At 43.3% G+C, this 11,344-nt stretch overlaps 1 protein-coding gene across 1 annotated transcript; it reads right to left on the bottom strand.

Annotated features, from left to right (window-relative positions):
* Nucleotides 1-6,989: 6,989 nt before the first annotated feature.
* Nucleotides 6,990-9,937, bottom strand: OXGR1 (oxoglutarate receptor 1). The gene has a single exon (XM_061435237.1). The coding sequence runs from the start codon at nucleotides 9,774-9,776 to the stop codon at nucleotides 8,763-8,765; it is 1,014 nt and encodes a 337-aa protein (XP_061291221.1). The 5' UTR covers nucleotides 9,777-9,937; the 3' UTR covers nucleotides 6,990-8,762.
* Between the last annotated feature and the right edge of the window lie 1,407 nt (nucleotides 9,938-11,344).

The following is an 11,344-nucleotide window of genomic DNA, read 5'->3' on the forward strand; positions in this document are numbered from 1 at the left end:
TTTAATGACAGATTTTGAGATGAATAGATTACCCTGAATTATCTGCAGAATTGCAAGAGTTACAAAAAAATGAAGTCAGGGAAGTCAGAGTCAGACATGGTAGATATTCACATAGAAGCCCAAGTCAGAGAGATTTGAAGATGACACATTGTTTTGACGAGGAAGGAGGGGCCATGAGCCCAGGAATGCAGGTGGCGCATATGGGCTGGAACATGCCAAAGAATGACTTCCCCCCTAGAGCTCCCAGAAGTAAGGCAGGACCACCAACTCCCTGACATCAGCCCAGTGAAACTTGGTTCAGATTTCTGGCCTCCAAAGAGAGTTGTTGTTCAGTCGCTCAGTCAAGTTCAACTCCTTGTGACCCCACAGACTGCAGTACTCCAGGTTTCCCTGTCCTTCCCTAGCTCCCGGGGTTTGCTCAAACTGAAAAAGTGGAAAGAGGAAAGGGATACAAGCCAGATGCTGGATTTAATAGACAATGATGTTAAAGCAGCTATTTAAACATGCTTAAAGAGCTAAAGAAAAAAAATATTTATTCAGTGAATGAGACCAGTGTAACTTTCAGAGAGCAATGGAGATCAACAGAAATTTTACAATTGAAAAGTAAAATAACTGAAACAAAAACCTCTCAGGAAAGCCTGATTCTTTCACAGGCAAGTTCATTCATTCAATCAAAAATAAATAGACATGCAAGGAGACAGAACCATGTGGTTGATAAAAATGAGGAAGATAGCAGTCAATGGAAGCAGACCCAAAGGTAACCCAGATATGGAAAGATAAGAACTTTAAAATAACTATGATTATTCAGTTCTAGAAAATATGGGGAAAGGAGGACAAAATAGATTAAAAGACAAAGAAATTCACTGACATGGTAGAGTTCATTAAAAGAAACAAATGTACATCCTATAAATGAAAAAGATATAGTATCTGGTATTAGGAATTCAATAGATATGCTTAATAGCAAGTTGCATAGAATACAAGGCACAATCAATAGAAAATATTCAGACAGAAGCATAGCAAAGGAAACAGAACTGAAAAAAAAGAAGCACCAGTGTGTACTAGGATCTAATTTCTTCCTGGGAACTCAGTAACAGAAATGGCTCTCACCCTTCAGTCATTTTTACATTATTGCTCTTCTATCATATGATATAATTTGAGCTAATTGTATAACATCAGATAGATTATATTGAATGGTGCTGGGTAGAATTTAAGAATAAAATCAGAACAGGAAATAATGTTTGACCCTAAGTGTTACCTGGCCTTGTAGTTATGAATGATGTCTTATTCTGCTCCTTATCAGAACCTCTAGGGGGAAAACAAATTGGCCTCCACTGGCCCAAAAGGAGACACAAAGGCAATAAGGTGGGTTTGGAAGAGAAACCTGGCAGCAGTAAAAAAGCTCTTCTGATGAGCTCCTTCCCCAAGGGCACAGTTCCAACCCTATGGATCACAGGCTTGGCTGTGATGAGTAAACCTCAAAGAGTTAAAGAACAAAAATCTGACTCATAGAAAGCCATAGTTCAAAGAGACACATGCACCCCAATATTCACTGAAGCAATATTTACTATCGCAAGGACATGGAAGCAGCTAAATGTCCATTAATGGAGAAATGGATAAAGGAGATGTGGTACATATACACAATGGAATATTACTCAGCCACAAAAAGGAATGAAGTTGAGTCATTAGTAGAGACATGGATGGAGTGTCACACAGAGTGAAGTGAGTCAGAAAGAGGAAAACAATATCGTGTTTTAATACTTACACGTGGAATCTAGAAAAATTGTGTAGATGGTCTTATTTGCAAAAGAGAAATAGAAACACAGACCTAGAGAACAAATGTTTGGATTCCAAGGAGGAGGAGAAAGGGTGGGATGAATTAGGAGATTGGGATTGACATATAAACGCTATTGATAGCACCGGGAATCCTAGTCAGTGCTCTGTGGTGACCTAAATGGGAAGGAAATTCAAAAAAGAGGGGACATATGTATACATGTAGCTGGCTCACTTGGCTGTACAGGAGAAACTAACATAATATTGTAAAGCAATTGTACTCCATTGAAACTTAAAATTCATGGTCATCAAAAAAATTTTTTCTCATATGGGAGAGAAATTCTATCAACACTTACACTCTCTTGGAGGAAATACTGGAGAGGAAGCTTCCATATCACTTTTTATTCCTTCCTCATGTCTTTCCACAGGTGGAGGAATAGCTAAACCTGATCAGTGAGAGATGTGTTCAGAGTGGAAGGGGTAAAGGCAGTTGAGGCATCAAAGATCTTTACAGGAAAGCCATGACTGACAAAGGCAGAAGAATGTTTGAATTTTAAAGTAACCATGGTGAAAGGATTATGACACCAATAAGCAATGACTAGAAAACTAGTTTTATGATTGAAGGACCATGCTGATACAACCTGAAACCCTGCTCAATCACCACATTACAAGGTAGTCAGACATCACGCACCTCCTCTGGTGGATTAGAGCGTCTGAAATAGAAAGGAAAGAGGGACTTCCCTGGTTCAGTGGTTAAGAATCTGCCTTGCAGTGCAAGGGATTCGGGCTTGATCCCTAGTTGGGGAACTACGATCCCACATGCTGTGGAGCAACTAAGCCTGCCCCTCAACTAGAGATTCCATGCACCACAATGAAAGATCCTGAGTGCTGTGACTGAGACCTGATACAAATAAATAAATAGATATCATTTTAAAAAGTAGAAGAGGGAAAGAGAGAAGGAGGGAGGAAGTGAGGGAAGGAGCAGGGTGGGAAGGAGGGAAGAACGAACCTGTATCTAATTCTACCTCTAGTTCTACCTTCCAACTTAAAACAAATACAAGGCATGGAGGACTGTTGATAAATAACAAAAAGGACTTCAAACAATCAAATTCACAATGTGGAAATTTTCCGAGAACAAACGACAGGACTTGTTCATAAATAAAGGGAGAGGTAACTCTAATAGACTAAAAGAAATTTAACAGAGATATCAACCCAGTGTAACACATACGCCTTGTTCGGAACCTGATTTGGAAAAAAAAAAACTACGAGAGGACACATTGAGGCAACTGCTGCTGCTGCTGCTAAGTCGCTTCAGTTGTGTCCGACTCTGTGGGACCCAATAGATGGCAGCCCACTAGGCTCCTCTGTCCCTGGGATTCTCCAGGCAAGAACACTGGAGTGGGTTGCCATTTCCTTCTTCAATGCATGAAAGTGAAAAGTGAAAGTGAAATCGCTCAGTCGTGCCCAACCCTTAGCGACCCCATGGACTGTATGCAGCCCACCAGGCTCCTCCGTCCATGGGATTTTCCAGGCAAGAGTACTGGAGTGGGTTGCCATTGCCTTCTCCAATTTGAGGCAACTAGGGGAGAGAAAATATGGATCAGGTATTAGATAATGTGAAGTGATCATTTTTTATTTTGTTTTGGTATCACGTGTTTTGAACGAGATCAATGTGGAAGAATTTATTGGTGAAAGTGAAGTTGCTCAGTCATGTCTGACTCTTTGCAACCCCCATGGACTGTAGCCCACCAGGCTCTTCCATCCATGGAATTTTCTAGGCAAGAGTACTGGAGTGGGTTGCCATTTCCTTCTCCAGGGGATATTCCTGACCTGGGGATCGAACCTGGGTCTCCCGCATTGTGGGCAGACACTTTACTGTCTGAGCCACCAGGGAAGCCTACTATGTTTTCTAGGATTAGCTGTTGGATGTTCTAGGAAAAAAAAAAAATCTATGGGAAAGGATACATGAAACAAGGATGGTAGATTGCTGATTCTTGGTGAAATTAAGGCATGGCTATGTGAGGTCACTTGCTAATTTCTCTAATTTTTGTGATCATCTGAAGCCTTACCCGGTGGTGCTATTGGTAAAGAACCTGCCTGCCAAGGCCAGAGATGCAAGAGACATGGGTTTGATTCCTGGGTTGGGAAAATCCCCTGGAGAAGGAAATAGCAACCCACTCCAATATTCTTGCCTGGAAAATCCCATGGACGAGAAGCCTGGTGCTCTACAGTCCAACTCACAAAGAGTTGGACACGACTGAGCACACACCCACACATGTTGAAGATGAAGTGGAGGGGTTACTGTCTCCTGAGTTTAGAGCAGGTGTGTCTGGATGCAGATTCCGATCCCTAGGCTGTGGGAAGACCAGCCAGCTCCCTTCCAGGCAGACAGCCAGAGCTCTGCTCTTTTGTTCTTACCCTTTCTCCCTACAACTGGGAGAACTGGGCAAAGGGCATTCAGGTCCCATTCTAGTCTCAGAAGTATCATCAATCTCTTTTTTGGCTTCAGTTCCAAACTGCATCCTCCGGCACAATTTGTGCACAACGCTTTACTCGGGAAAAGAAAAGTGACCCTTTGAATCTAATTTAGCTAGGATCATCGTGATTACATTATATCAGCAGAACCCTGGAGGGCAGCGAGTCATCTGTACCTGACCCACGACTGCAGGGAACCGGTCAGATAAGAGAATGACAGAACTGCTGAATCAAGCGAAGGAATTCTGAGGATAAAGGACAATGATGCATGTTCCTCAGCTAAGGTCAACTCGTCGGGGTAATCAAGATGTTAAAAATCTGAGAAAGTGGGATTGAGTGTTGGCGCAAGTCCCTAAGAGAGCAGAATAAGGGCCAAAGACACAGTGGGAGGAATCGGCATCAGAAAGAGAGATGATTTGTTGTTCTGTACATTTGTGGGAAGAAGGAAAAGGATAAAAGAAGCTACGGTAACAAGTTGAGATTGAGATGAAGGAGACTGAGGTGGGTTTTTTCTGGTGGATGAAACCTTTGGAATAAGAAATAGAAAGGCAAGGGGCTTGAGCCCAGAGCTAGAATAACAATGATGGTAGAAAGGCTGATCTATCTGGTCACGCTTAGGTAATGGCCCAGGAGAGGAGCTGCATATCTCTGGGTGGGGCTTATAGGGAGGACAGATACTGAGCTTCCAGGTTCCCAGGGGACATTTGAACGCAACTCAAGCTTCCTGAATGTCACAGTGGTAAAGAAGCTGCCTGCCAATACAGGAGATATGGGTTTGATTTCTGGGTCGGGAAGATTCCCTAGAGAAGGAAATGGCAACCCACTCCAGTGTTCTTGCCTGGCGAATCCCATGGACAGAGCCTGGCGGGCTACACTCCATGGGGTATCAAAAGAAGCAGACATGAGTGAGCAACTAAACAACAGCAACAACAGCAAAAATCACACTGTGTGGCTACTCAGATGGAAAAGTCGGGCCTCAAGTGAAAGGGCTTTTAAAAAAAATTTATTGGAGTATAGTTGCTGTACAGTGTTATGTTGGTTTCTACTGCACAGCAAAGTGAGCCAACTATGAGTATACATATATTCCCTCCTTTTTGGATTTCCATCCCATTTAGGTCACCGTAGAGCACGGAGAAGGAAATGGCAATCCACTCCAGTATTCTTGCCTGGAAAATCCCATGGACGGAGGAGCCCGGTGGGCTACAGTCCATGGGGTCGCAAAAGTCGGACACGACTTAGTGACTAAACCACCACCACCACCAGAGCACTGAGTAGAGTTCCCTGTGCTGTACAGCATGTTCTCCTTACTTAGCTATTTCATGAAAAGTGAAAGTGGGCTTGCAAAGAGTCGGGCACGAGTTGACAAAGTGTCAGACTCTTTGCAACCCCATGGACTAGAGCCTACCAGGCTCCTCCGCCCATGGAATTTTCCGGGCAAGAGTACTGGAGTGGGTTGCCATTTCCTTCTCCAGGGGATCTTCCTGACCCAGGGATCGAACCTGGGTCTTCCTCGTTGCAGGCAGACACTTTACCATCTGAGCCACTTGGGAGGCCCCTACCTATTCCATACATAGCATCAATGGTGTATATATGTCAATCCCCATCTTCTGGTTCATCCCACCTCCCTCTCCCCCCGACCATACCTTTGTGCTATGTGTCTGTGTCTCCATCTGCTTTGCAAATAATATCGTCTATACCAATTTTTTTTTCAGATTCCACATATATGTGTTAATATACAGTATTTGTTTTTCTCCTTCTGACTTACTTCACTCTGTATGACAATCTCTAGGTCCATCCACGTCTCTACAAATGACCCAGTTTTGTTCCTTTTTATGGCTGGTAATAAACTGTCTCTGGGATCGCACAGAGTCAGACACAACTGAAGCGACTTAGCAGCAGCAGCAGCGGCGGCAATATTCCTTTGCATATATGTACCACATCTTCTCCATCCATTCTTCTACTGATGTACATTTAGGTTGCTTCCATGTCCTGGCTATTGTAAATCACTCCACGTGGTATTTACAAAACAACAACAACAGCAACTCAGGATAGGACTGCAAGTTTCTACTGTTGAGGGCCTGAGTTTGATCCCGGTCAGGGAACTAAGATCCCAAAAGCCCAGGAGAAGAGGGCTCAGAAGGTTCTGTGTGGAGAGGCACCATCATTCAGAGAAGTTCACGTGCAGAGGTGTTGGCCTTCCTCTTTCTCCCCTGCTTGCCTGGAGTGTCCCAACAAGCATCCTCACTTAGGTCTTAGTCAGATGGCAAGTTCTAGAAGATCCCGAAAATCACAAAGTGTTCCTATGATATACTCTGCTTTGTTTAAATCATATGCTTCAGCCTTATTCCATAACTGGTTCTTATTTTTGTACCATAAACATGGAGAACATAAGCTTCAAGTAAATAGAATGGTGGTAAGGCTGCATTTTGGAGAAGGCAAAGGCACCCCACTCCAGTACTCTTGCCTGGAAAATCCCACGGACGGAGGAGCCTGGTAGGCTGCAGACCATGAGGTCTTGAAGAGTTGGACACGACTGAGCGACTTCACTTTCACTTTTCCCTTTCATGCATTGGAGAAGGAAATGGCAACCCACTCCACTGTTCTTGCCTGGAGAATCCCAGGGACGGGGGAGCCTGGTGGGCCGCTGTCTATGGGGTCGAACAGAGTCAGACACGACTGAAGCGACTTAGCAGCAGCAGCAGCAAGGCTGCATTTTCACAGAAAACTATTATCAGCCTATTCAGTGATTTTAAATTAGTTTATTAATTGTATCAACACATTTACCAAGGTTTTGAGTATCCAGGCTAGGCATTTTCTTAAATATTTACATTTAGTGCTAATTAAGTACACACAATTCAGAAATTGCTTCAGCTGTTACAATAGAGAACATATTTTCAACAGAGACACAAAAGAAAAGGTATCTAAGGAGAATCAGTATTTCCTAGAATATTTTCTCACAGAAATCAAAACAGTGTTCAGTTCAGTTCAGTTCAGTCGCTCAGTCGTGTCCGACTCTTTGTGACCCCATGAATCGCAGCACGCCAGGCCTCCCTGTCCATCACCAACTCCCGGAGTTTACCCAAACTCATGTCCATTGAGTTGGTGATGCCATCCAACCATTTCATCCTGTTTTCCCCTTCTAATACCTAATATATACATGGGGCTTCCCCGATGGCTCAGCCTGCAATGCAGGAGACACGAGGGATTTGGTTTTGATCCCTGGGTAAGGAAGATCCCCTGGGGGAGGAAATGAATACTCCAGTATTCTTGCCTGAAAAGTCCCATGGACAGAGAAGCCTGGCCGGCTATATCTAAAGGGACACAAAGGGACACATGACTGAACAACCAAAAAAAACAAGAAAAAATATACATTATGTTTTAAAGTACTTCTATTACCCCCAAAGTGCTTCTTCCTTCTCCAAGAAATGTTGATAATTACTAGTACAGCTTTAAAAAAATTTTATAAATTCAATAAGAATTTTTATTTTTTTAATTATTAAAAAAATTTTTTTCGGTCATGCTGGACAGCACTCAGGATCTTAGTTCCCCAACCAAGGATCAAATTTGTGCCCTCTACAGTGGACGCATGGAGTCTTAACCACTGAACCACCAGAGAAGACCCTCAATAACAATGTTTTAAATGATCTACAACAATAAAAACATAATTCCCCAAATATCTTACAAGTATTAGTTTCAGCTATTTGCATGGAGATCTTTGATCACACTGAGTTGTTTTAATCTACAAAACTGACTAAAGCCTAGTGAAAACCAGTTTAGTAATTTCAGAGCAAATTTTGAGAAAAATTTAAAGACATGAGGTTTTTAAAAAGTGGATATTAAGAAATACACAAATAAGGCTTTGAGTAGTTTAGGTGCTCATGACAAACAGACCTGAGCCAAAAAAAAAATGTAAGTGAGAAGATTGGCTTTCTCTTATCATGGCATTAAATCTATGGCAAGTAGGTCAACTTCAATTTTTATATATATACTGCTGGCTCAGTGGTAAAGAATTTGCCTGCCAAAGCAGGAGATGCAGGTTTGATCCCTGGGTCAGGAAGATCCCCTGGAGAAGGAAATGGCAACCCACTCCAGTATTCTTGCCTGGGAAATCCCATGGAAAGAGGAGCCTGGTGGGAGTTAGTGGAGTTGCAGAAGAGTTGAATACAACTTAGCAACTAAACAACATCAACAACAATGTGCAAATATGTGTGTGTGTGTAATTTTATATAAAGCTGGTGAGACTAGATGTCCTCCCAGAGGGCCCTGAGTTCCCATGGTTCCAACTCGGCATCTGAATACTTTACTTATATGTGTGTATCCCATTCTTATACCTACCCAAGGGGAGATCTCAGTAAAGAGATGGCAAAGAACTCACAGCAGCCCCACCATGGCTTTGGGACATGATGACCTGAGTGCACAATATTGACTGAGAATCCCACTGAGGGAGACAGTCCCGACTTCTTAGAAGTTATTATAAAAGTATCAGCATTTCAATTTGGCTGAGGATATGGAGTGTTTCAAGGGTTGTTTTTTTGACTGACTTTCTTTCCCTGCTCCAGGTCCCCACCTGCTCTGCATCTTACCATGGAGCAGACGGCCTGCTGGAAGTTGCTGCTGACTACCACATACAATAGCAGGTTACCAAAGGTGTTCAGGGCAGCTAGTGGTCTCGAAACGATGTATGCTTCATGGATCTGATGCTCAGTGGAGCAGCTAATGGAAAGCAGGCGAGATTCGATCCGAATGACCCTCAAGATATGGAAGGGCAAAAAGCATATATAAAACACGAGAAGCAGCAGAATGGTGAGCCTGCGCGCTTTCTGCTTCAGGCAGCTGTGCGTCTGAGGTCCTTGTGTTAGGGTGTAGATAATCATTGTATAGCAGAGCGTCACTATCACCAAGGGGAGGCAGAAAGTGGTGGTGGTCAAAATTAGATTGTACCATTTGATGGTTGTGAGGTCATCCGAGCTGGTGAGGTCAAGGCAGGTGGATCTGTTGGTGCTGGTGGTAGCTGTGATCAGGAAGGTCATGGGTATGACGGCCACCAGCGACACGATCCACACCACCACACAGGCCACCATGGCCCATCGCTTTTTGTGGACGGAGAAGCAGCTCGTGGGGTGAATGATGACAAAGTAGCGGAAGATGCTGAAGCAGGTGAGGAAGAGGATGCTGCTGTACAGGTTGAAGTGGAAGCCAAAGCGGATGAACTTGCACATGAAGTCCCCGAAGACCCAGTGGTCTCCGCCGGCATAGTAATGAATCAGGAAGGGAAGGCTGGTGAGATACAGCAGGTCGGTGCAGGCCAGGTTCAGCATGATGATGGTGCTGCTCCTCCAGGGCCGCATTTTGAAGATGTATGTGGAGATGGCTATCACATTTCCAGGAAAACCCACCAGGAAGATGATGCTATAAATAACAGGGAGGTAGTGCGTCTTGAGTGGGATATTTTCACTGGTGCAATTTTCAAGAGCAGCTGCATAATCAGGGAAATCAGAGGCATTTGCAAAATCATCTAGTGGCTCATTCATGGCTGTCTCCTTTCATCTCGCAAGAAGACAAGAGAGTTCAGTTTGGCAATACAGACCAAGAGAAAGTAACTCACTGATAAAGGAAAATAGAAAACATTAATGGTAGGGTAATGAAAACAATGATCCACTTTTAAACAAAAACTGCTTGAACAGCCCCAATTGGCCACTTCTTTCTCTTTAATCTCCAAAGAGAAGAAATTGAATTTCTAAGAAAATGACTGTAAGGCAAGTTACTAAAGACATCTAACAATGATATAAAAGTTAAATGCTGTGAGAATTAAAAGGGCTTCCCTGGTGGCTCAGCTGGCCAAGAATCCACCTGCATTGCAGAAGAGCTGGGTTCAATCCCTGGCTTGAGAAGATCCCCTGGAGAAGGAAACAGCTACCCACTCCAGTATTCTGGCCTGGAGAATTCCACAGACTGTATTGTTCATGGGATTGCAAAGAGTCAGACACAACTGAGAGACTTTCACTTCACTTCATAAGAATTAAATGATGCAATTCATAAGAATTAAAATGAAGGATTTGGGTGGAAAACCCTACATGTAGCTGTGAAAAACAGCTTAGCCAGGCTGCTACTGGGGCAAGCTCTAAGGTATCACCATTAGAGACTTACCCACAACAAGATCCACCATTAGTCATGCATAGGCTATCTGTTTTAAATATAGCAGTGTGTACATGTCAATTCTAGGCTTTCCCAATGGCTCAGCGGGTAAAGAATCCACCTGCAATGCAGGAGACTCAGGTTCGATCCCTGGGTTGGGAAGATGCCCTGGAGGAGGAAATGGCAACCCACTCAAGTATTCTTGCCTGAAAAATTCCACGGACAGTGAAGCCTGGTGGGCTATAGTCCAAAGGGTCACAAAGAGCCAGACACAATTGAGTGACTGAGCACCCCCCTGAACATGTCAATCCCAAACTCCTAATCGATCCTCCCCCCACCCACCCCAAGGACCTACTGTATAACACAGAGAACTCTGAACCATATTCTGTAATAACCTGAATGGGAAAAAAATTTGATAAAAAATAGATATATGTACAATGGAATCACTTAGCTGTACACCTGAAACTAACACAACATTATTAATCAACTATGCTCCAATATAAAATAAAAATTAAAAAAAGATTCAGTCACCAAAACAAAATAATCACCCATGAGGCGCTTCACCACAGTATTACCTCTAAACTTGACAAAAAGCTGAGAAATATTTCTTCTTATCTCTATTTTACAGAAGAGACTGAAACTGCAACCTATTCCTGATAACATCTAGTGGCACAGGTGGGATTCGAACCTCCGTTTGTCTGACTTAGAATGCATTCTGTTTCCAAACTGCCTCACTCTGCACCTCTCAGTCGGGATGGCCCTAAATGAGGGGTGCGATAGGAAGGGGTGCGACTGAACACTGTACATTTTTAAACGTAGATTTCGTGCATTCCAACTTGATGTGTCTGGTGGATTTCATTTTCAAATTTCAGCTCTTCCAAGCCATTTAATGTCATTTGTTCATGTTGTGTGTGGGGGGAGGGGGGCACTCGGCATTTGAAGGGGAAGAAAGAACAGCAGTTCC

The sequence above is a fragment of the Bos javanicus genome, chromosome 12 (assembly GCF_032452875.1).
Source record: "Bos javanicus breed banteng chromosome 12, ARS-OSU_banteng_1.0, whole genome shotgun sequence".
Classification (NCBI taxonomy): Eukaryota; Metazoa; Chordata; class Mammalia; order Artiodactyla; family Bovidae; genus Bos; species Bos javanicus.

What these genes read in the sequence shown, in the direction of transcription:
- OXGR1 (XM_061435237.1), bottom strand. Translation starts at nt 9,776, where the DNA reads ATGAATGAGCCACTAGATGATTTTGCAAATGCCTCTGATTTCCCTGAT.